Source organism: Budorcas taxicolor, chromosome 19 (genome assembly GCF_023091745.1).
Source record: "Budorcas taxicolor isolate Tak-1 chromosome 19, Takin1.1, whole genome shotgun sequence".
NCBI lineage: Eukaryota > Metazoa > Chordata > Mammalia > Artiodactyla > Bovidae > Budorcas > Budorcas taxicolor.
The window spans coordinates 6,278,666-6,305,742 of NC_068928.1; the positions used below are offsets into that span (position 1 = coordinate 6,278,666).

General features: G+C 38.7%; 1 protein-coding gene across 1 annotated transcript in view; it reads left to right on the forward strand.

Moving 5' to 3' along the window:
- Nucleotides 1-25,923, forward strand: part of LOC128065185 (phosphatidylcholine transfer protein-like) — a 41,217-nt gene extending 15,294 nt beyond the window's left edge. Inside the window, exons 2-6 of the mRNA XM_052658322.1 lie at nt 15,525-15,639; nt 19,821-19,900; nt 21,537-21,708; nt 24,650-24,717; nt 25,858-25,923. Of these exons, the coding sequence (XP_052514282.1) occupies nt 15,525-15,639; nt 19,821-19,900; nt 21,537-21,708; nt 24,650-24,717; nt 25,858-25,923 (501 nt within the window). The remainder of the gene's footprint in view (nt 1-15,524; nt 15,640-19,820; nt 19,901-21,536; nt 21,709-24,649; nt 24,718-25,857) is intronic.
- The last annotated feature ends 1,154 nt before the right edge of the window (nt 25,924-27,077 follow it).

A 27,077-nucleotide genomic window follows, 5' to 3' on the forward strand; every position in this document is an offset into this window, starting at 1 on the left:
ACCTATTAAACTATTAGAAGCCTGGCTTCTCTGGGAAAACTCTGTGGTTCTCCAGGCTGGGGTGAGAGGAAGTTTGGCCTTTCAGAGGGAAGCAGATATTTAATTGCCATTTACCTCCATGAAAGAGAAGCTTCCACTCTCATTCTCCAGGTAGAATCATAATCTGATAGCATCATTGTCTTCTTTACTTCTGGATAATGGACTATTCTTCTCCCTTCTCTCACCCTTCGGTGTACCAGCATGATTCATGGAACAATTTTTTTTTTTCCATGCAGGACACTTACGGACTCTATTTACTCATGAGTAGGGTCACCAGGGCTTAAAACTGAAAATCATATGCAGCCTCCTCCTAATTCCTGCTACTGACTGAGGCCACCTCCCTCTGCGTGTCTCTTTCTGTCCTATTCCAACATCCCTGAGCATACAACTGGATAGAAATGTCAGAGCCTCGGTTCTCTCTCAGGAGGAGGGTGCAGTATGAGGCAGTATGAAGATGCTGGTCCCAAGATGCAGCTTTGAGGGAATGAAGTGAGTGAGTTGAGAGGATTCCCCACATTTGTCTGCAGGTATAGCTTTGTGCTGCCACTCTGTCTTTTACTACCTCCTTGCATGAAGATCACACCAGGTGGCTGTTAATCAACAAGAGCTTCTATTATCACTGGGCCTTTGGAAACCTGGACAGGTAAGATGACTTGTAGGAAGGAATTGGATATTCTGGCTCTTTAGAAGTGACTTAGCAGCAGCAGCTGACATATTATTACACCAATTCCTGGGCTAATCAGGGCTTGAACTGGGTCAATGTCACATAGAAAATGGTTCTTGTTTGGTCTTCTAACCTGCCTTTAACATCAAAATCATCAACTGTGAGCAGAAGGAGAATTCTATCAGGCTCTCCAGTGGGGGTACTTTGTTACTTCACAAGCTCACCACTCCAGACACTATTTTGGCAAACTAGTTTGCTCTCCATGGAAACCATGCAGATGAATATATTTTTGCAAGAAAGGGAGAATTGTGTGAATATAAAACTTTGAGTTTTAGCCTGGGAGTTTTAATGTGTTGTTAAGATATAAAAAGGCTAAAAAACATAATACAGCGTCGTTATCCTGGCATTTAGTGTAGGAAATACATCTTTCTGTGTCTGCCTTTGGGTTGTCTGAATATACTCTAGTGAGACAACAACTCCAGAATATTGGTTCATGGTCTATTCAACCAGTCTTTCAGGGCCTATTGTATGCCAGTATTTTGCTGAGCTCCAGTAATGCCTGATGAACAAGACAAAGTCCATGCCTTCTAGAAGCTGTAAGACTAAAACAAGCACTTTTTATGCTATGTAGATCTGAGTTCCTGACCCAAAACATTTTTTTTCTCCCTGACAAACTACTTTTAGCATTTCTTTCAGAGCAGGTGATCTGCTGCTTGCTCAGGTTTTATTTGCCTGAAAAGTTATTTTGTTTGTTTGTTTTTTCTTCAGATTTGAAGAACAGTGTTATTGGATATAAAACACTAGGTCTGTGGCTTGTTTCTTTTTTTAAATATAAATTTATATGTTTTAATTGGAGGTTAATTACTTTATAATATTGTATTGGTTTTGCCATCCATCATCATGAATCCACCACAGGTATACACGTGTTCCTCATCCTGTACCCCCTTCCCTTCTCCTTCCTGGTACCATCCCTCTGGGTTGTCCCAGTGCACCAGCCCCAAGCATCCAGTATCATGCATCGAACCTGAACTGGCAATTCATTTCATATATGATATTATACATGTTTCAATGCCATTCTCCTAAATCATCCCACCCTCTCCCTCTACCACAGAGTCCAAAAGTCCGTTATACACATCTGTGTCTCTTTTGCTGTCTCGTGTACAGGGTTATCATTATCATTACCATCTTTCTAAATTCCATATATATGCATTAGTATACTGTACTGGTGTTTTTCTTTCTGGCTTACTTCACTGTGTATAATAGGCTCCAGTTTCATCCACCTCATTAGAACTGATTCAAATGTATTCTTTTTAATGGCTGAGTAATACTCCATTGTGTATATCTACCACAGCTTTCTTATCCATTGATCTGCTGACAGACATTTAGGTGCTTCCATGTCCTGGCTATTATAAACAGAGCTACAATGAACATTGGGGTACACGTGTCTCTTTCAATTCTGGTTTCCTCGATGTGTATGCCCAGCAGTGGGATTGCTGGGTCATAAGGCAGTTCTATTTCCAGTTTTTTAAGGAGTCTTCACACTGTTCTCCATAGTGGCTGTACTTGTTTGCATTCCCACCAACAGTGTAAGAGGGTTCCCTTTTCCCCACACCCTCTCCAGCATTTATTGCTTGCAGACTTTTGGATCGCAGCCATTCTGACTGGCGTGAAATGGTCCCTCATTGTGGTTTTGATTTGTATTTCTCTGATAATGAGTGAAGTTGACCACCATTTCATGTGTTTGTTAGCCACCTGTATGTCTTCTTTGGAGAAATGTCTATTTAGTTCTTTGTCCCATTTTTTGATTGGGTCGTTTATTTTTCTGGAACTGAGTTGCATAAGTTGCTTGTATATTTTTGAGATTAGTTGTTTGTCAGTTGCTTCATTTGCTATTATTTTCTCCCTTTCTGAAGGCTGTCTTTTCACCTTGCTTATATTTTCCTTTGTTGTGCAGAAGCTTTTAATTTTAATTAGGTCCCATTTGTTTATTTTTGCTTTTATTTCCAGTATTCTGGGAGGTGGGTCATAGAGGATCCTGCTGTGATGTATGTCAGAGAGTGTTTTGTCTATGTTCTCCTCTAGGAGTTTTATAGTTTATGGTCTTATGTTTAGATCTTTAATCCATTTTGAGTTTATTTTTGTGTATGGTGTTAGAAAGGGTTCTAGTTTCATTCTTTTCCAAGTGGTTGACCAGTTTTCCCAGCACCACTTGTTAAAGAGATTGTCTTTACACCCTTGTATATTCTTGCCTCCTTTGTCAAAGATAAGGTGTCCATAGGTGTGTGGATTTATCTCTGGGCTTTCTACTTTGTTCCATTGATCTATATTTCTTTGTGCCAGTGCCATACGTTCCTGATGACTGTGGCTTTGCAGTAGAGCCTGAAGTCAGGTGGGTTGATTCCTCCAGTTCCATTCTTGTTTCTCAAGATTGCTTTGGCTATTCGAGGTTTTTCGTATTTCCATACAAATTGTGAAATTATTTGCTCCAGCTCTGTGAAAAATACCGTTGGTAGCTGATAGGGATTGCATTGAATTTGTAAATTGCTTTGTGTAGTATACTCATTTTCACTATATTGATTCTTCTGATCCATGAACGTGGTATATTTCTCCATCTATTAGTGTCCTCTTTGATTTCTTTCACCAATGTTTTATAGTTTTCTATATATAGGTCTTTAGTTTCTTTAGGTAGATATATTCCTAAGTATTTTATTCTTTTCATTGCAATGGTGAATGGAATTGTTTCTTCCATTTCTCTTTCTATTTTCTCATTATTAGTGTATAGGAAGACAAGGGATTTCTGTGTATTGATTTTATATCTTGCAACTTTACTATATTCATTGATTGGCTCTAGTAATTTTCTGGTGGAGTCTTTAGGGTTTTCTATGTAAAGAATTATGTCATCTGCAAACAGTGAGAGTTTTATTTCTTCTTTTCCAATTTGGATTCATTTTATTGCTTTTTCTGCTCTGATTGCTGTGGCCAAAACTTCCAAAACTATGTTGAATAGTAATGGTAAAAGTGAGCACCCTTGTCTTGTTCCTGACTTTAGGGGAAATGCTTTCAGTTTTTCACCATTGAGGATAATGTTTGCTGTAGCTTTGTCATATATATCTTTTATTATGTTGAGTTATGTTCCTTCTATTCCTGCTTTCTGGAGAGTTTTTATCATAAAGGGATGTTGAATTTTGTCAAAGGCCTTCTCTGCATCTATTTAGATAATCATATGGCTTTTATTTTTTAATTTGTTAATGTGGTGTATTACATTGATTGATTAGTGGGTATTGAAGAATCCTTGCATCCCTGGGATAAAGCCCACTTGGTCATGGTGTATGATCTTTTTAATGTGTTGTTGGATTCTGATTGCTAGAATTTTGTTGAAGATTTTTGCATCTATGTTCATCAGTGATACTGGCCTGTAGTTTTCTTTTTTTGTAGCATCTTTGTCAGGTTTTGGTATTAGGGTGATGGTGGACTCATAGAATGTGTTTGGAAGTTTACCTTCCTTTGCAATTTTCTGGAAGAGTTTGAGTAGGATAGGTGTTAGCTCTTCTCTAAATTTTTGGTAGAATTCAGCTGTGAAGCCGTCTGGACCTGGGCTTTTGTTTGCTGGAAGATTTCTGATTACAGCTTCAATTTCCATGCTTGTGATGGGTCTGTTAAGATTTTCTATTTCTTCCTTGTTCAGTTTTGGAAAGTTGTACTTTTCTAAGAATTTGTCCATTTCTTCCACGTTGTCCATTTTATTGGCATATAATTGGCTTATTTCTTTCAAAACGCTATATATTTCACTCCACTCTTTTTTTTGTCAGGTTTCTGATGGGATATCTGCTATAATTTCCATCTGTATTCCTCAACTGATAAAGTAATCCCCCATCCTCCCTTCCATGGCTTCTTTCAAGATTTTATTTTTCTCTTTGTATATGATATATTTAAGATTTTTGGTATTTATCTTGCATAGTTTGCTAAAGATTGACAGATCTACTTGAAGGGCAGCCTGAACTTAAATAATAACCTTCTATGTGATTCAAAATAAAATATAATATATTTGGACTTATGACACAAATATTCCTCTCCTATATGTGGAATTGCAACATGACTGTAGTAATTCAGAGCTTTCCTGGGTTGTTGTTTTAGAATGGATGGTGGCAATCATCTAAAGCCAAGATTGTCTCTTTTTTTCCCCTGTAAGAGCCAAATGTAAAATATTTTAGGCTTTACAGGCTAAAAGGCAAAATGATGGTTATTTTGTACAGACTTTTATAACTATGTAAAATGTAAAAGCTTTTCTTAGATTATGGACTATTCACTATTAGCTAACATGGCAGATTCAGCAACCCCCAGTTTAAAGTGTAGTTTTGATACCAAGTTGCTCTGTAAGTTAAGTATTTATGAACCTAAAACCCTAGCTGAGTCTATAAAGTGGAGAGAAATCCTTCTCTGCCAAGTTTGTACAGGGATCCAATTGGAAGATACATTTTGAAGCACCTAATAAATTAAATGGTGTTTGGCTGGCTGTGAACTATAGCTAGTGTGATCTGTGTCCCAACATATCTACCATAGGCTTAGCTTACCCTTTTCCTGTTGAAAAATATAATAACACCCCTATTATTTGAAAAAGTTATGGTCGAAATGATAAATTATAAGGTGCCCTGGCTATGGCTGTGTGCAGTCCAGCTGCTTATTAATTAACTAATAATATGTTGGGAGAGGTCAGTGACTCTTTGAAGGCAGGATAACACACTTTGATCTCTGCCATCACATCACTGGCTTCAAGTCCAGGTTCTGTTGCAACTAATGAACTTCAAGTCAGGTTCCTTAGTTGTGTGACATTGGGTGAGTTTCATAATATAATTAAAAGCCTTACAGATTTATTAAGTCCTATAAATTCTTTTTCATTTAAAGTGTACAATTCAATGATTTTTAGTAAATTTATGGGGTTATGCAACATTCACAAGAGTTTAAGTTTGGAACATTTGTGTAACCTCCAAAGAAATGTCTTGGTCATTTGTAGTCCCTTGCTGTTCCCATTTCCAATTCCAGACAAACATCAAGCTACTTCTTATCTCTACAGAATTAACTTTTCTGGGAATTTCTCAGAACTTCTTTAAACCTCTTTTTTGTTGTCTGTAATTGAGTTTACTAATGGTCTATACCTCATGTTTTCATTGTGTACATTTGAAGTGAACCCTGTCAGGCACTTAACCCAGGGTAAGGTATTCAGTAAGGATGCAGTAAACATTAACTATCAGTGTTATTTTATCTATTTCTCTGCAGTCCTTCAGGATTAAATTTGCCATGTGTTTTTGGAGAGATATCAAATATTGAATCAGATTTAGTCAGCTGTCTTTCTTCTTAACTGTCATGGTACACACTTCCCAATAGCAGCTGCAGCTTTGACACCTGCCATTAGGAGTGATTTTCCTTAATGAAAAATGTTTACTTTTCATACCTTCTGAGCCTGTTACATGCCATAGAAAGTCGGTGCTGGATAGCTGTCACAGTGGTAGATTTGAGAGGCTTCCTGGCCCATGGAGAATGGAAATGAGCTCTTCTAGGAGAGGCAAAGGAAATTCAGTGTACACTTAAGTACATACTGACAGGATTAGAGAGATGTGATTTATCAAGGCTATCTTGTAGTTAGTTATGTAAATGCAGATAAACACCATAATTGAAGAAAATGAGTGATGCCTTTCTCGAGGTCAGCGTGTAGGAACAGTGGGGATTACTCCTCTGTAGAAATTACTCCTATGCAGGAATTGCAAATGTCAAATGCATGCTTTATGACATTTGCACATTTCTCATATATAAACATATTACCTCTTACATAATTTATTCTTCTTAGGATAAATAAATGTACTATAGGCAGCAGTGTTTCTCTAAGTATTTTAATAGAGTATTTATATTTAAAGTATTTGACAGTATATTTTAAAGTCAAATAAAAAAAACTTTCACTTAGGAAGAGGACTTTCATTCAAAACGATTATTTGCCAAGGGTTTGGGGATTATCATAGTAGGGAGAGTGCTTTGACCAAAAACTTCAGAGTGTCTCAGGAGTGAGGCAGAAAGGTCTTTTTTAAGTCAGCAAGGTTGAAGTCACATGTGGGGAGTGAAATGAGGTGATATAACTGGAAAATGTAACAGAGAATTTCTTACCCTAGAGCCAACCTATTCTCAGTGGTGGCTGGATGTGATGCTGCTCAGACTGAGGCTGGGCCAAGTTTAGGGTTCTGGAGGGAGGAGAGACACTTTAGTTCAGTTAACAAGCATTTTGACCCTACTGGTCAGTAGAGTAGGCAGTTTAGCTGATCACTAATGGGACATGGAAAGGGAATGTAGAAGCATTGTGTCTGGCCTTGTGACAAGTGAACAAGGGGTGTGTATATGACTCTCATCCAAATCATGGGGGAAAGGTGATTGTTTAGTGGTAAACTGTTTTTTGGTTTTTGTTTTTGGAATACAAAGGGTGAGTGAGTTTCTTAACTACTGTTTTCCAGGATCACAGAACTGAAGTAAAATTCATCACCAGTAAGGTCCACTTGCAATAATTAGAATTGCTTATTGGTGCAAGTAAAATAAAACTGAATTAAAAATGACAATCAAAGAGAGGTTTGTTTTTCTAGCTAACAAGTAGTTTAGAGGTCAGCAGTTTCTGATTTGGATCAGCTTATCAATGTGGCTGGCAAAACTCTTTAAATCTTTTTAGTCCCCATCCTTTTTCCTCTTGTCACAAAATAGCTTCTGCAGTTGTAGATATCATGTGTATATTCAAAACAGAAAGGAAGTGCCATATAGCCGCTTCTACCTGCATAGGAAACCAGAAAATTTATTAACTATGCATAGGACCATAGGGTTTCTCTCTAAGAAAGATAGTATGTGCTCTAAGAAATCTTTTATTTCTTCTATTAATTGTATTATACATTTTATAGTCACTGACTCTCTACTATTGAAAAATTATCTAGATATATGAAGTATAGCAAATGAAATACCCTATAAATGGAATATAGAAAGCCATGCAATATGTTTTACTTTAAATTAAGAAAAAATGAATCATTCTTAGAACTGGTTTTCTGGAGGAGCTTTAGGAAAAGCCAAGAACATCTTGAGTAAACTTGTTTGAAGTCATTGAAGTGCTAATATAGTTGACAAGTATAGCAACAAGTTTGAAAGAGTTTATATAATTTGAAAGAGACTTACACATCAATACTAAAAACATTGCCCAAATAAACTGATTTATTGTCTTTTCTGTTGTACAAACAATGGTACTCAATCTTGATGAGATGCTCCTTTGATACTGGTGATTGTATAGAGAAAACAACTATCTTAAAGATTTATGAAATGTATAAAGACACTTCAAATATTAATGTCCTCTACTCTAAAATTTATCTCTAATAAAACTTACTGCTTTCAAAATGAAAAAAATATAATTATGGACCAGTCTTATATGGAATAATTATTTCACAGTATTCACATTTGTAAAATTGTTTGGAAACAGAAATAACTAATGAAAATAAATTAAGCATGATCTTTCTATAGTTTTAAAATTATATTCTTTAAAATAAGAACAGTCAGTCAGTTCAGTCACTCAGTCATATCCGACTCTTTGTGGCCCCACGGACAGCAGCATGCCAGGCCTCCCTGTCCATCACCAACTCCTGGAGCTGGCTCAAATTCATGTCCATTGAGTCAGTGATGCCATCTAACTATCTCATCCTCTGTTGTCCCCTTCTTCTCCTGCCTTCAATTTTTCCCAGCATCAAGGTCTATTTTAATGAGTCAGTTCTTCATATCAGGTGGCCAAAGTATTGGAGTTTAAGCTTTATTTATTTATTTATTTATTTTTGGAGTTTAAGCTTTAGCATCAGCCCCTCCAATGAATATTCAGGGCTGATTTCCTTTAAGATTAACTGGTTTGATCTTGTTGCAGTCCAATGGCCTCTCAAGAGTCTTCTCCAACACCAGAGTTCAAAAGCATCAATTCTCTGGCACTCAGCCTTCTCTATAGTCCAGTTCTCACACCCATACATGACTACTGGAAAAAGCACAACTTTGTCTATATGGACCTTTGTCGGCAAAGTAATGTCTCTGCTTTTTAATATGCTATCCAGGTTGGTCATAGCTTTTCTTCAATGGAGTAAGCATCTTTTAATTTCCTGGCTGTAGTGATTTTGGAGGCTAAGAAAATAAAGTCTGTCACTGTTTCCATTGTTTCCCCATCTATTTGCAATGAAGTGATAGGACCAGATGCCATGATCTTTGTTGATGACTGAGTGACTTTCACTTTCAAAATAAGAACACCACCCATTATAACATGTTACTTTCATTATGTAACATGTGTTACAAATAATTATTTATTTACTTAAAAGAAATATGTATTATTCCAAAAAAGCAGAATACACATTCTTTTCAAGTGCACAGGGAACATTCTCTACAACTGACCATATGCTAGAGCACAAAACATGCCTCAACAAATTTAAGAGTTATAGAAATTATTTCAAGCATCATTTCTGACCACAATGACATGAAACTAGAAATCAGTCCCTGAAAAACGAAAAAGGGAAGAAACAATTACATGGAGACTAAACAGCATGCTACTAAAAAGTGTTTAAATTATAAAATCAAAGAAGAAACTAAAAAATACTTCAAGGAAAATGACAATGAAAACAGAACTATACAAACACTATGGAATGTGGCAAAATAGTTCTCAGAGAAAAGCTCGTATTGATACAGGCCTTCTTTAAGGAATAAGAAATCTCAAGTGAATAATCAAACTCACCATCTAAAATAATTAGAAAAAGAAGAACAAACAAAACTCCAAGGAAGCTTAAGGAAGGAGTTAATAAAGTTGAGAGAGGAAATCAATAGAGATAAAAATAATGGAAAAATCAATAAAACCAAGACCTGATTCTTTGAAAGGATAAACAAATTTTATAAACCTCTGGCCAGGCTCATGAAGAAGAAAAGAAAGAAGACCAAATAAACAAAATAAAAGTGAAAGAGGAAAAACAACTGATACTGAAGAAAAAATATATATATATATGACTATGAACAATTATATGCCAACAAATTTGACACATTAGAAGAAATTGACAACTTTCTAGAAGCATACAGCTCACTAAAACTGAATCAAGTAGAAATAGATTTCTTGAACAGACCAATCACTTGAAGTGAAATAGAATCTTTAATTTTTAAAAAATCTGTACAAATAAAAGTCCAAGACCAGATGGCTTCACAGGCAAATTCTACCAAACACACAAAGAAGAATTTAGACTGATCATTCAGATATTCATCTTAAAGTTTGAAGGGAAAGGAACATGCCCAAAGACATTCTATGTGGCCACCATCACCCTGCTACTAAAACAAGTCACTACCAAAAGAGAAAATTACAGACCAATATCTTTTGATGAATGTGCATGCAGTAATGCTCAATAAAATATTTATAAATTGAATTGAACAACACATAAAAAAATCATGCACCATGACCAAGTGGGATTCATCCTAGGGCCACAAGGCTGGCATGACATATACAAATAAATCTGATATACCACATCAACAAAAGAAAAGACAAAACCACATAATAATTTTAATAGATGCAAAACAAGAGTTTGATAAAATTTCACATCAGTTCATGGTAAAACCCTTATGAAAGTGAATATAGAGGGAACAAGTCCCAATATAATAAAAGATATTTATGACAAACCTACAGCCAACATAAAAATCAATGGTGAAAAGTTGAAAGCCTTCCCAATAAAATAGGGAACAAAACAAGGATGCCTAATCTCACCACTTTTCTTCAACATATTATTGAAGACATGTGTGTTAGCCATAGCAATCAGACAAGAAAAATGAATAAAATATAATTCAGAATGGTAGGGAAAAGGTAAAATTGTCATTATATGCATGTGACCTAATACCCCATATTCAAAACACTAAAGACTTCACACCAAAATATTAGAACTTACAAATGAATTCAAAAAAGTAGCAAGATACAAGATGAACATGCAGAAATCAGTTGCATTTCTTTATGCTAGCAGTCATATCAGAAAGGGGATTAAAAATAAAAGCTTTAAATAATGAACCAGAAAAGTAAAATATGTAAGAATAAATATGACCAAGGAGTTGAAAGACTTATATGCTGATAAATATAAAACATTAACAAAGGAAATTAAATAAGATTAAAAAAATAGAAAGATATCCTATGCTCTTAGATTGGAAGAATTTTGTTAAAATGGCCATACTACCCAAAGCAATATACAGATTTAATGCAATGCTTATCAACATATTTATGATAGTTTTCCCAGAACTAGAACAAATAATTGTAAAATTCATATGGAAATATAAAAGACAAAGAATTGCCAAAACAATCTTGAGGACAAAGAACAAAACAGGAGGCATAACCTTCAGACAATACTACATAGCTACAGTAATGAAATCAGCATGGTACTGGCACAAAGACAGACATTCAGGTCAATGGAACAGAATGACAGTTCAGCAATAAACCTACATATCTATGGACAATTAATCTCTGATAAAGGAAACAAAAATATGCAATGGGAAAAATGCAATCTTTTTAGCAAGAATGTTAGGAATGTTGGACAGCCACATGTAAATCAAGGAAGTTAGAATATATCCTTACACTATACACAAAAGTAAACTCGAAATACTTTAAAATTTAAATATAAGACAAGATGCCATAAAATTCCTAGAAGAAGCAAAACATTCTCTGATTTAAGGCATACAATGTTTTCTTAGTTCACTTTTCCAAAGCAATGGAAATAAAAGCAAAAATAAACAAATGGAAAGTAATGAAACTTGCAGGATTTTTCACAGCAAAGGAAACCATAAACAAAACAGAAAGACGAAATATGGACTTGGAGAAAATATTTGCAAATGATGCCACTGACATGGCTTAATTTCTGAAATAACAAAGACCAAACCAAACAACCCAACCAAAATATGAGCAGAAGACCTAAATAGACATTTCGCCAAAGAAGATATATACAGATGGCCAATAGGAACATGAAAGGATGCTCATCATCACTAATTATTAGAGAAATGAAAATCCAAACAACACTGGTACTACCTCACATCAGTCATAATGGACATAATTAAAAATCTACAAATAATAAATCCTAGAGAGAGTGTGGAGAAGAAGGAACCTCTTAACAGGGTTGGTGGCAATGTAATTTGATGCAGTCATGGAAAATATTATGGAGGATGTAAAAAAACTAAAAATAGATTTGTCATATGATCCAACAGTCCCACTCCTGGGCATATAATCAGAAAAACTATTATTCAAAAAGATAAATGCACTCATATGTTCATAGCAGCACTGTTTACAATAGTCAAGACATGGAAACAACCTAAAGGTCCACCGACAGATGAATGGCTAAAGAAAATGTGTTGTGTGTGTGTGTGTGTGTGTGTGTGTGTATATATATGATCATCACTGGGCCATTACAAATAATGAAATAACGCCCTTTGCAGCAACAAGAATGGACCTAGAGATGATCATACTAAGTGAAGTTCAGGTCAGAAAGAGAAAGACAAATACCATATGTTACCAGTTATATATAGAATCTAAAGTATGACACAAATGAGAATGTTTATGAAACAAAAAAAGACAAACAGATATAGAGAACAGATTTGTGGTTGCCTGGGGGAGATGGAGAGAGGGTGTGAAGCATTGGGAATTTGGGGCTCACAGATGCAAACTTTTACATGTAAGATGGATAAACAACAAAATCCTACCGTATAGCCCAGGAACTACATTCTATATCCTGTGATAAATTAAAACATAATGGAAAAGACTACAGAAAAGAAGGTATGTATAAGAGAGTCACTTTACTAAACAGCAGAATTTAATACAACATTGTAAATCAACTGTACTTCAATAAAAAGTTTTAAAAGGAGAAGCAATATATCATATATTGCAATTAGATATTTGTGGATTTTAACATTACATGCCATTTAAATTGTCTTCACATTTTATAATTTTTCTTAATGAATATGAATTATTTTTATAATTATAAAAATTCACTTTATTGTTTCAAAGACAAAATGAAGTTGTTAATATGTTTGCTGAGGTCCTCTTTCAAAGGAAATGAGTCTTTGATGCAAGAATTTGGATGGGGCTGCTAAACCTGTAAAGAACATTTTGCTGATGGACAAGGAAAGATGTCATCCCACAATTTGTCCTCTGGTGTTCTGGCATTCTCAGTCCTGCCATGAAGGGAGTTTTTAAAGAAAGTTGTCATGATAGTTCATTCTTGGGTATTCACATAAATCACACTGTTTTGTTTTTCTCTTCCTTGAGGGCTTTCTTTTTTCTTTTCTGTAATATGACAGGACTGAAGTCACTAAGGGCTAAAATTATCAATACATTCAGGAAGGATGGGAACTAGTTCTAGGAAGCAGTTTGTCTTCACTTATCCAGATAACCAAAGCTAATTCATGTGAAGTTGGGGAGATCATAATCTCTATACATAGCTAACCTTCTTGCTCACTGTGTATAGAAAATGGGGCCACACTATTCTTGAACAGAAGCTAATTCTTTGTCTTCCCAAGCTAACTAAAACGTGTGTGGGTGTAGATGTATGCTGGGTATAAAGCCTCATCCTCTTCCCATCTGTGAAGTTGATGGGAGGATACAGAAGGAGAAGGAGGACTTTTCTCTTGAATCCTGTCCTTCCTGTGGGGCATCCATAGCACAGCACACATGGAGGTCAGACCTACCTGTTTCTCATTTGTTGATTGAAAACTCTTGGTATAATGCCACATACTCTTAGAGCTGACACATCCTTATGAATTCAGTTTCAACTTTACTTTCCATTTTTTGCCAGGTACTTTCACAGACATCTGAGATTCCTAAACTGAGAATTATTGTTATGCCACCTAAGTCAGGAGACCCTTGAAGCCTCAGGATCTCTAGAAAGATTTTCACGTTTACACCTTGACTTCACATAAGTTCTTGGAACAGTGTTTAAGAATGTAGGTTCATTAATCTTTGGTTAGCCATTAGACCTGCGTTAGCACCTGGAAGTATAGGTATATTTAAAAGGTTCATTTTTGTTTCTTTTGTTTGTTTATTTTTGTACTGGAATTAAGTCGTTAGTTTAATCTTAACACAGAACCCTTTGCTAACAGGTTCAGGAATTGTACAATAAACCTTTTGGCAGGGGTGTCAAAATTAGTTGCCATTGTACAGAGAGTGAAGTGTACCCCTCCAGCCTACATCCTCACAGAAAATGGCTTGAAAACAAGGAAAATCTCTTGTACTTAGAAATTTAGAAATAATCTTTTTTTCTGAGTAAAAAGGACCAGTATGATTTGAAGCTGGCATTTCTTCCCCCATTTCATTCTTTTTTTAATATTTAAAAAATTTTTTAATTGGAGGATAATTGCTTTACAATGTTGTGTTGGTTTCTGCAATACAACAGCGTGAATCAGCCATAAGTATACATATATCCCCTCCCTCTTATACATCTCCTCCATTCCTCCCCACTTCATCCCACCCCTCTAGGTTGTCACAGAGCACTAGGCTGTGACATACAACAGCTTCCACTAGCTTTCTATTCCACAGATGTTAATATATATGTTTCAATGCTACTCTCTCAATTTGTACCACCCTCTCCTTCTTCTGTTGTATCCACAAATCTGTTCTCTATCTACATGTATCCCTTTTTCATTCTTTAAAAAAATTTTTTTTTAATACACAAGTTTTTTATAGAAAAAAAAAGCAGTTGCTGAAAAATTCCATCTTGGAATTGGTAAAACAATAATGTTTTGGGTTTCATTATGGCCCATGGTTATCTAAAATAGTCTGAACTCTGCCTATGTGACATTTCCACATGAGTGTTTAATATGCATTTCAAACTCAACATGCTCAAAATAGAACTCTTGGTCAGCCCACAGACCACCACCTCTGCAAGCTTTCTCTCTCTCAGAAAATGGATCTCCCATCTACCTGGTTGTTTAAGCAAATGTTACAAGATTTGTTCCAACTATCTCTGTCTCTACAGGCAACCTGTCAGCAATTTCTGTTGACATTACTTCCAAAATGTTTCCCCAAATAACTGACTTTTCCCCGTCACTATTGTTACCGCTTTGGCCAATCATCAACCTCTCTTCTCTGGATCATTGTACTGGTCTTCTAACCCATCTCCTTACTCATTTATGTTCTATTTTCTATCAAGAAGCAAGAACTAATAAAAAAAAAATTTCCCTATTTTAAGTTATTGACTGGCTTTCCATAGCTACTAGAATAAAATCTTTTTGCCCATTGCCTTGGTTCACAAAGCCCTCTGGATCCAGCCCCCACTACTTCTCTGACAGCAGCTCCTATCACTTTTACCCATCACAGTTCTCTGGTCTCCCTGACTTTCTGTTCTTTGAGTAAGACAATCAATCCACCAGCCTGTGAGCCTTCTCCCTGCCAGGAATGGGCTTTTCTCATCTTCCCATGGCCAGCTCCTTCTAATACTCAGAACAAACTCTTCTGATAAATCCCTCATAGAGACATTCCCTGAACACCTGGTGATATGCAACAAACCACCAGCCCCCCAAAACTAGACACCATTTATCACATAACCTTCTTTTATCCTACTTAAATTACCTGGATAGCTATCACCAGCACCTGTGGCAAAGAACAAATAGAACTATGACAGCAAGATCGCAAGATCTTCACCTGTTTTTTCACCATTGCATTTCCAAGACTGCAGAGGAGATGCCCAGTAGTGAGATGGCACAAGCAACTATTTTTCATATGCTGTGTAATAGCAACTTGAGAATCAATAGGCTGTTTCTATCTGTTCTCATTTTACAGCCAACTGGACTTTATGAGTATAAGCTCATTGGTACTCTGAGAGCTCCACCAGATCTCCTTGCAGATATCTGTATGGATTTAGGCTATATAAGATGGCGGATCCCACAAGTTATAGGTGAGTGACATGTATTTCTTTAAAAAAAATCAATTAGAAGGTAGGACCTATTGCTATTTTCTCTAACCAGCAGAGATCAATAGGTTTACTTTCTATTATACTATGTTTCATTTTAAATTTTGGCTCAGATATCTGAGGTGCTGTGCTGAAATATGCCTTCAATATTTCTAGGACTTCCTTTTTATACTTTAGTAGATTCACTCTCTTGTTTGCTCCTGTTTGAACTTACTACAAGTTTATTGTCATCTCATACACACACACACACACACACACACACACACACACACACACACACACACCTGGAAGAGCATGGAAGGCTTCTTGGAGGAAGTGGTGTCTGAGCTTTGTTTAACAAATTGAATCAAAGTTTTATAAACAGCAAGAATATATATACATGGTGAGGTGAAAAGTGAAGTGTGAGTGGGTTAAGGACATTTGGCCCAGGGAACAATATGAGTAAAATGAGGAAGGCATGAAACAACATGATTTTTTTTTTAAATCTGTGAGCAGTTGGATGCTTTTGAATTGTTGGGGTAGCAGAATCTGGAATTAGCCTGGGAGGAGAGTCCAGAAACCCAAGGGCCTAGGTTGGTCACCTGGCTATGCTTCTTAGATTTTTCCCAGAAATAATGGAGAATTATGAGTGGCATTACATAGGGGATCTTTCTGGCACTTAGAGCAGGGAGTGACCTCTGCTGTCCCAGGCACAGCGGAATAGATACAGCTAGCCCAGGGGGCAGAAACCCTGACAGGCACTTGCTATGGTTAGAAATCCTGGTTGCAAGGAAGAAAAGCTAACAAATTGCAGTGTAATGAAAGGAAAAAGTGTGTATTGGTTCAGGACATAGAAAATCCATGGTTGTCTGGCTTCCAGGATAGCTACACGTAATAGTTCATTTCTCCAGCTTGACTCTGTTTTCTTCTGTATTGACCAAATTCTCAGGCAGATTCTATGTCATGCAGAGAGGCCACCAGAAGATGCAGGCTTACATTTTAACTAAGTACACAACCCCAGAGGACCAGGAATTTTCCTACTGATGGCATCCAGAGTCTCAGGATTGGCTCTTCTTGCCTCAGCCTGGAACATATATTATTTTCTTTGGCATGTTTGTCATGGTTTAGGGCCACGTACTGTTTTCAAATACTCTTACTTTATGGGGAATGGTGGTGCCATATAGTCGAGGGAGAAGCCAGATGTTCTCTGTCCATCTCCCTACCAGTTGTGATTCAGTCATGTGCTGTAGCCATTTACAGAGCCTCTGATGTGTGGTACTTGCTATCAACAGTCCACACTGTGGAGTATGGTCCAGAGGATGTGGTAGTTTGACTTTTCTGGAATAATCCTGAGGTTCTTAACCTAACTCTGGTTCTCCCAGATCTTCTATAAGCTACCCAAGAACCTTTACAAAGCCACTTTTGGGCCTAAACTTGCTAGAGTGGCAAGCCAGGATTCTGTCCACATATGTCTTCCCTGAACTAATCACTGTGACCATGTCCTGCTGATTTTCCCAGCCTTGAAATTAACACTGAGTCAGTCTGGAAATACCAGACAACCTGACCTGCCTCGAGAAATCTGTATGCAGGTCAGGAAGCAACAGTTAGAACTGGACATGGTACAACAGACTGCTTCCAAATTGGGAAAGGAGTATGCCAAGGCTGTATACTGCCACCTTGCTTATTTAACTTATATGCAGAGTACATCATGAGAAACCCTGGGCTGGATGAAGCACAAGCTGGAATCAAGATTGCTGGGGAAAATATCAATAACCTCACATAAGCAGATGACATCACCCTTATGGCAGAAAGTGAAGAACTAAAGACCCTCTTGATAAAAGTGAAAGAGGAGAGTGAAAAAGTTGGCTTAAAGCTCAACATTCAGAAAACTAAGATCATGGCATCTGGCCACATCACTTCATGGAAAACAGATTGGGAAATGGTGGAAATAGTGGCTGACTTTATTTTGGAGGGCTCAAAAATCACTGCAGATGGTGACTGCAGACATTCAATTAAAAGATGCTTACTCGTTGGGAAGAAAGTTATGACCAACCTGGACAGCATATTAAGAAGCAGAGTCATTACTTTGCCGACAAAAGTCTGCATAGTCAAAACTATGGTTTTTCCAGTAGTCATGTATGGATGTCAGAGTTGGACTATAAAGAAAGCTGAGCACTGAAGAATTGATGCTTTTGAACTGTGGTGTTGGAGAAGACTCTTGAGAGTCCTTTGGACTGCAAGGAGATCCAACTAGTCTATCCTAAAGGAGATCAGTCCCGAGTGTTCCTTGGAAGAATTGATGTTGAAGCTGAAACTCCAATAGTTTGGCCACCTGATGGGAAGAGCTGACTTATTTGAAAAGATCCTGATCCTGGAAAGGATTGAAGGTGGGAGGAGAAGGGGATGACAGAGGATGAGATGGTTGGATGGCATCACTGATTCAATGGACATGAGTTTGAGTAAACCCCGGGAGTTGATGATGGACAGGGAGGCCTGTCGTGCTGCTGTCCATAGGGTCTCAGAGTCGGAAACGACTGAGTGACTGAACTGAACTGAGCAGTCCTGCTTAAACCACATAGTGGAGAAGGAGGTAAACAGTGATGCCCTGAAGGAGAATGAGATTCTGGTGCAAGAAAGGGAGAGTCATAGCTGAGCAGGCAAAAGCAGCAGTTGTCTACTCATTCCCTTCCTTTCAAGGTCATTTTCAACCTCTTGTAGTAATAAACTGATAAATTCTTTACTTCATGGTCTGCTTCTAATAGGTTTTCTTTCTTTCAAAACCTGAATTAAATAACACATTTCTGTGCTGTCAGCACCTTCTCAAAGGTTTCTCTTGTTTCCTTCAGAAACTTAGGCTTGGCTCCTTCTCTAAATGGTTAGTTGGACTCTTCCCACACAGCTTGAGCACAGAGGCTGTGCACTTCATAGCGTCACTTTGCTCTCTCTCTCCAAGAGCTGATGCTATTTGCACATAGTAGCATGGTGGATATTAAGGAGATTTGGTCCCTGTAACTGTGACATAAAGCAACATGGGAGAGAGGCAAAAATCTTACAGTTAGCATAATTAAGCTACTTTCTAGGTTTTTAGGAAGAACAGTAACCTCTCTGGAAACTTCATTTCTAAACTGGGTTGCTCAGTTCCAGGACACTTGTGGAAACAGTGTCAGACTTTATTTTTTTGGGCTCCAAAATCACTGCAGATGGTGACTGCAGCCATGAAATTAAAAGATGCTTACTCCTTGGAAGAAAAGTTATGAGCAACCTAGATAGCATATTCAAAAGCAGAGACATTACTTTGCCGACTAAGGTCCATCTAGTCAAGGCTACGGTTTTTCCTGTGGTCATGTATGGATGTGAGAGTTGGACTGTGAAGAAGGGTGAGTGCCAAAGAATTGATGCTTTTGAACTGTGGTGTTGGAGAAGACTCTTGAGAGTCCCTTGGACTGCAAGGAGATCCAACCAGTCCATTCTGAAGGAGATCAACCCTGGGATTTCTTTGGAAGGAATGATGCTGAAGCTGAAGCTCCAGTACTTTTGCCACCTTATGTGAAGAGTTGACTCATTGGAAAAGACTCTGATACTGGGAGGGATTGGGGGCAGGAGGAGAAAGGGACGACCGAGGATGAGATGGCTGGATGGCATCACGGACTTGATGGACGTGAGTCTGAGTGAACTCCGGGAGATGGTGATGAACAGGGAGGCCTGGCGTGCTGTGATTCATGGGGTCGCAAAGAGTTGGACACGACTGAGTGACTGAACTGAACTGAACTGAACTGTAATATGTCACAAAATTGAAGATGAGGAGAAAGTTCACAACAGAAAAATTATTGGCACTGTAGTGCCATCTTATGATTACCAAGATTTTAGAACTTGAAATTTTATTTTTGGATGCCCAATTTTGTTTCACTGCATTCTGTCTTAGAATGTTGTTTGTGGTATACAATGAACAAGTTTTGTTGGGTTCTTTTATTTTTACTGTGTTTTTATATCTATCAGACACTGTCCCTGGTCAACAAGATTTCAGTGGTTCTAAATACCTGACTTTCTCTAAAATTCAATGCCTCATGAGTTAGTGGTTTATCACCCTATAATGTTGTCATATGAAAGCTTCTTGTTAGTTGAAGCCAAAGACTGCCAGATGCAATAACGTCTTTTGTGTTGTTTTTTTGTTTTGCTTTGTCTAATAGAAGCCTATAAAACAGAATGCAATGGAGAAACCGTGATCTACATGAAAATGGAGTTTCCTTTTTTATTGTCCCACAGAGATGTATCCTTTTCCAATGCATACTATTATTCAGCTTTCTAAGTGTTTTTGTTCCCCATGGCCATGACCCAATGGCGGTATATCGAGAAGGTGTGGACAACATTGTCTTTGACTTTTGCATAAGCATCTACTAAAGCTGTTACTTCTTGTGTAGCTTTCAGACATCTCAGTGTGATTTCTGGGTCTGACAACATGGAGCATCTATAATTGTGGGAAGGCAGCTCATACTTTCCTGAGAATTTTCTTAGAAAATCCTTGTACCACAGATTTGGGGGCCTGAAAACAACTTTTCTTTAAGAGTATTCAATACACTCCCTCAGTCTGTAGAGGAGGTAGCTGGGACCCAGAGAGTTAAGGTGACCGAGGTGCACAGTCAGGCAGTTAGCAGCCAACTCGGGGATGGAACTCAGGCCCCGCATTTCCAGCTCTCTCCACCACCCCTCCTCCCCCAGCATTGGCTCTGGACCCTGTGTGTGTGTTTCCTGCTCAGTTTCTTCAAATTGAATTACCTTCCCTGTAATAATGCCATAGACACAGTGGCTGGTCTGTGAATCTTTATTGAGATGAAATGATTATATTACTCTTGGTGAACCTGAACCAGAAACATTGAGGACATTTGCCTACTCATATTTGGATATCTACATATCTTTCTGTGGTCACCAGGTGTAAATAAGCTTGCCTGACCATCCTCTGTGCCCAGAGGTCAATGATTAGGGCCTAAGGGGAGGACAGAGAGCAATGACCCCATTGTTTCCTGAGTGAGATTCTGCTCCAGTCTTTCTCCAGTGCCCCCACCAAGCCTGTCTACAGGCAGTGTTACTCTCTTTTCTTACACAGTGAAAGTGAAAAAGTCACTCAGTCATGTCCGACTCTTTGCAACCCCGTGGACTGTAGCCCGCCAGCCTCCTTTGTCCATGGGATTCTCCAGGCAAGAATACTGGAGTGGGTTGCCATTTCCTTCTCCAGGGGATCTTCCCAACCCAGGGATCGAACCCGGGTCTCCTGCATTGCAGGCAGATGCTTTATTCTGTGAGCCACCAGGGAAGTGAAGTGAAGCCGAATCTCAGAAAAATTAAGTTACCCAGGATAATAGCTGATAAATGACCAATCCTCTGAGATCTCATTGCTTTATTGGAGAAAGGAAGAGTGGGTTTCCCTCACAATTAGAGCAGCAAGGAATCACTGACAGGTAGGTAATGCATGCTCTTGAGCTTCCCAGGTGGCTCAGTGGTGAAGAATCTGCCTGCCAGTACAAGATATGCAGAAGCTGTGGGTTTGAGCCCTGGGTCAGGAAGATTCCCTGGAGGAGGACCTGGCAACCCACTCCAGTATTCCTGCCTGGGAAATCCTATGGACAGAAGAACCTGTCAGGCTACAGTCCATGGGGTCACAAAGAGTCAGACACCAGCTGGGAACTGAGTATATACACCAAACCTGCTATGAAAAGAGAACACCAGGTGGGAGGCAACAGGGCTCTGCAGGGAAGTTAGGCAGACCAAGCAGGAAGTGAACTGACAGTTTAAGGGAGCAAACACCAAGTGGAGGCAACAAAATAATAGCCTTTTGCTTCTGACTTGTGAGCTTTCCTTATATCCATCTGAGAGGTTTGACTCTGGTCTTGCCTTGACTGGCAGTGTAGTGCGTCTATGTGCAGCAGCGGCGAGAACTGGACTTCAGAGGGCGGAAGATACAGGTGGTCCTGGCCAAGAGCACCTCAGTGCCACAGTTTCCAGAGAGGTCAGGATTCATCCGGGTGAGGCAGTGCCAGGTGAAGCTGGCCGTGGAGAGCGATGGCAGTAACCAGAGCAAAGGTAAAAAGAACGCAGCTGTCGGTGTGCTGGCATGCCCTGTGAAGGCTGCGGTGACTGTGAGGCTCAGAAAATGCATGATGCGTTTTCCCTGAGGTCAGAGAACTGGGCATGGGCTCCAAGCAAACAGAGGAGATTCAATTCACCCCTGAAGTTTGGCTACAATGCAAGGTGGATGTTTAAATCTGATCAATCTATTTTTTACTTACTCTTGCATTGGCCAAATGAAATCAAAACATTGAAGTGAACCAAAAGGTTTAGGAATTCACTTCAGGCTGCTTTTGTACTGCACATTCTAGCTGGAGGTGAACAGGAAGGCTAATGGGACCATCTCTGAGGAGGTACCTCTCACTCAGCAAAAACTAAAGGACTCAGGACCTGAGTTGAGTTCCATACTTCCTTGAGTTCCATACTCAGGAGAGAATCTGGGAGGGGTTCATGTGGCCACCTACTGGACTGGAATGGGTGTGGCCTTGAGACTGCAGTAAAATCTGAAGAGTTGTTCTGATGTGTGTTAAATCTGCCACCTTGGATGCATCACCCCACTTTTCTTTTTTTGTTTATTTTTATTTTTTTTAATTTTTATTTTTACTTTATTTTACTTTACAATACTGTATTGGTTTTGTCATACATTGACATGAATCCACCACCAGTGTACATGCATTCCCAAACATGAACCCCCTCCCACCTCCCTCCCCATAACATCTCTCTGGGTCATCCCCGTGCACCAGCCCCAAGCATGCTGTATCCTACATCGGACATAGACTGGCGATTTGATTCTTACATGATAGCATACATGTTTCAATGCCATTCTCCCAAATCATCCCACCCTCTCCCTCTGCCTCTGAGTCCAAAAGTCCGCTCTACACATCTGTGTCTTTTTTGCTGTCTTTCATACAGGGTCATCATTGCCATCTTTCTAAATTCCATATTGCATTCCATACTGTATTGGCCTTTTTCTTTCTGGCTTACTTCACTCTGTATAATCGGCTCCAGTTTCATCCATCTCATCAGAACTGATTCAAATGTATTCTTTTTAATGGCTGAGTAATACTCCATTGTGTATATGTACCACAGCTTTCTTATCCATTCATCTGCTGATGGACATCTAGGTTGTTTCCATGTCCTGGCTATTATAAACGGTGCTGCAATGAACATTAGGGTACATGTGTCTCTTTCAATTCTGGTTTCCTCTGTTTGTATGCCCAGCAGTGGGATTGCTGGGTCATAAGGCAGTTCTACTTGCAATTTTTAAAGGAATCTCCACATTCTATGAGGCCACCATCACCCTAATACCAAAACCTGACAAAGATGCTACAAAAAAGAAAACTACAGGCCAATATCACTGATGAACATAGATGCAAAAATCCTCAACAAAATTCTAGCAATCAGAATCCAACAACACATTAAAAAGATCATACACCATGACCAAGTGAGCTTTATCCCAGGGATGCAAGGATTCTTCAATATCCACAAATCAATCAATGTAATTCACCACATTAAAAATTGAAAAATAAAAGCCATATGATTATCTGAATAGATGCAGAGAAGGCCTTTGACAAAATTCAACATCCATTTATGATAAAAACTCTTCAGAAAGCAGGAATAGAAGGAACATACCTCAACATAATAAAAGCTATATATGACAAACCCACAGCAAACATTATCCTCAATGGTGAAAAATTGAAAGCATTTCCCCTAAAGTCAGGAACAAGACGAGGGTGCTCACTTTCACCGCTACTGTTCAACATAGTTCTGGAAGTTTTGGCCACAGCAATCAGAGCAGAAAAAGTAATAAAAGGAATCCAAATTGGAAAAGAAGAAGTAAAACGCTCACTGTGTGCAGATGACATGATCCTCTACATAGAAAACCCTAAAGACTCCACCAGAAAATTACTAGAGCTCATCAATGAATATAGTAAAGTTGCAGGATATAAAATCAACACACAGAAATCCCTTGCATTCCTATACACTAATAATGAGAAAGTAGAAAAAGAAATTAAGGAAATAATTCCATTCACCATTGCAACGAAGAGAATAAAATACTTAGGAATATATCTACCTAAAGAAACTAAAGACCTATATATAGAAAACTATAAAACACTGATGAAAGAAATCAAAGAGGACACTAATGGAGAAATATACCATGTTCATGGATTGGAAGAATCAATATAGTGAAAATGAGTATACTACCCAAAGCAATTTACAAATTCAATGCAATCCCTATCAAGCTACCAGTGATATTTTTCACAGAACTAGAACAAATAATTTCAAGATTTGTATGGAAATACAAAAAAACCTCGAATAGCCAAAGCAATCTTGAGAAAGAAGAATGGAACTGGAGGAATCAACTTGCCTGACTTCAGGCTCTACTACAAAGCCACAGTCATCAAGACAGTATGGTACTGGCACAAAGACAGAAATATAGATCAATGGAACAAAATAGAAAGCCCAGAGATAAATCCACATACATATGGACACCCCACTTTTCTATGTCTCAATTTTTCATTTATAAACTGGAGTTTAATTTTATCAACTTTTATAATTAAGATAATTGAGAGAAATAACTAAGTGAGATATATATCCAAATATCTAGCACTTATGCCATGCTATGCACTGCTATGCTAAGTCACTTCAGTCGTGTCCAACCTATGGACTGTAGCCCGCCAGGCTCCTCTGTCCATGGGGATTCTCCAGGCAAGAATACTGGAGTGGATTGCCATGCCCTCCCCATCTAGCACTTGCCATGGGTTTAATAAATAACAGCAGAATGCGCCTTGACTATTTGCCAAAGTGTTTATATTAAGTTTCCCATGAAGAAAATGGGAGAGTCCACTTAAATTGTGTGTTACCTCCCTCCTTAATGTCTTGGCCTGAATATAAACCTGGATGTTTGCTGCTGTATTTTCCCTCCTTTTGAATTGTCCTTTCTTTTCCTCTCTAGTATTAATTCATTGCTTCATAAACCCTGGTGGCCGTATTCCATCCTGGATCATCAACTTGTTTGCCAAGGTGAGACCCCCAGAGGCAGGAGGGGAAGTGTGTTTGACAAATATTGACTTAGCCTGTGGGGCTGTTTGACTGAAGAGATGTGCAATCTCAGGCCTCATGATGCTGTTTTACGAAGCAACATGTTTGACTGACTCTGGTTAGGCCTGGGGTTGCCAACACCCAGGACTGAGGTTGGGACAAAAGACCCAGGTAAAGACAAAATCCTTACCTGGAATATCAGCTCCCCACTATTTTCCCACCAAGATCCTGCCAGCATCACTCCCTGGAACCTTTGGACAATAACCTGCTCCTTGAAGGAACAAGGGTGCTTGTGGATCCTGTATCTGCTTATGGAGGAGTTAGGCCAACATGGCTTGGGAGACAGTGAGATATGTTCAAGCCTGGGGAAGCCTCCAGTTTCATTTTTGTGTTTTCCTTCTGTAAGGAGAAGGGACTTCAGTGGTATGCAGATCACCCATGGAGACCATTCAGTCTGCTTTGTGAGGTCCTACTTATGGGCTGGTGGGCTCACCAATTCCCAGGGAGAGTGAAAAAGTACACAAACTTGAATAAAACACATCATAATTTGAATTCTGGTCCCTACTTTTGACTATGTAATCTAGGGAAGCTATCAGTTTCTTCCCTCCAAAAAAGAAAAAAAAAAAAAAACCAAAAAACGGGGATGGATATTTCCACAATGTAGAGAAGGAGTAACCCAAACAACATTTGGGGAAAGTCTGGGCAATGTTCAACACTAACTAAGGAATGACATATCCCACCTCTTGCTTCCAATTCTTACCAATTTCTAATTTTGTAAAGCAAGTCCTTTCTTTCATCTTTTTGGAAAAATCACACAGCCCAGCCCAGTCCCATTTCCTGAGTTTTTCTTTTTCTTTTCAAAAATAGTGTCTTAGAATTGTCTTAGCTTTCTACTAGTAAAAGCTAAAATATGGAAGGTCTGACAACTGTGGACCCTACCTTACCTGCATGCCGAGTCTTACCTTTTACATATCAGTGACAACATTCTGTTGAAATCTTATCAGGAGCCCTATTGTCATATTTATTATTCCCCAAGGCATCTTCCTTCACCTCTGCCACATCTTGAGAATCAAGAGTAGTTGCTGTGAGGACAGAGTAATGACAATCTCCTTTTCTTTGCAGAATGGAATTCCTGGCTTCCTGGCTGACCTGGAGGATGCCTACCTGAGGTACCAGAGGAGAACCTAAGAGAGATTTGGGAGCTTTTGGTTCATGAATGATTTCCCTGGAAGTGCCACAACTACTGATGCTCAGCATGTCTGTCATTTTTCCACCTCAGAAGCCTGCACACTCTCCAGAACCTTGTGTCCAAGTGTGCCAGCCTGATGCCTACCTTCCTTTCCCATTCTCCCCACTGTGGGACACACTGCCTTGTTTCACCGTAGAATGTGGGTCAGATTTGGAAAGCACTTGATTGTTTATTTTTTAAAAGGGGAATCCTCAGAAGGGAACCCCATCATTCCATTGTTGCATTCTTGGGGGATGGTTGGTGGAGGAGTGGTAACACTGCCTAAGAGTGACTGACCCGAGCAAGTTGTCTCCTTCCCACATGTGAGTTTTTGCAACACAAGAGGGTGACTTCTTGTAGCAGCTGCATTACCTTCAGAGTTGACTCGCAGTACAGAAAGAATGGAAGACTCATGTCCATTTCCCGTTTGCTTTGCTGACTTGATTTGCCTGATTTGAGATAATAATCTACTAAGCCTCTCCCCATTTCTATTTGTAGAGGATCATGAGCAGTTTCGATTTCAAATCATTTTGAAAAATGTTGCAGACCTGACTACATGTATAGTGTGGTGACAGTTATCTCAATACTGGTGTCTAGGTTTTTCTCTGCCACTGGAGAAGGCTGTCTGTACTTCATTAGCTCTGAATTTCTGGACACTGAGCCATCAAGACAGCTCTGGCAGTTAACAGAAACCAACCTGTTTTACACACAGCATTGAATAAATTTTCTTTTAGGCAAGAAATGAATTTCTCTTCTAGAATGTTTGGAGATGTTGGAGGGATAATTGTTTTTGTTGTTAAGTTGGCTCAGTTGTATTTGACTCTTTGCAACCCCATGGACTGCAGCATGCCAGGCTTCCTGTCTTACACATCTCCCAGAGTTTGCACAAACTCATGTTTATTGAGTCAGTGTAGCCATCCAGCCATCTCATCTTCCATGTCCCTGTCCTCCTCCTCCCCTCAATCTTTCACAGCAGCAGGGTCTTTTCCAATGAGTTGGCTCTTTGCATCAGGTGACCAAAGTATTAGGGTTTTAGCTTCAGCATCAGTCCTTCCTATGAGTATTCAGGATTGATTTCCTTTAGGATTGACTGGTTTGACATCCTTGCAGTCCA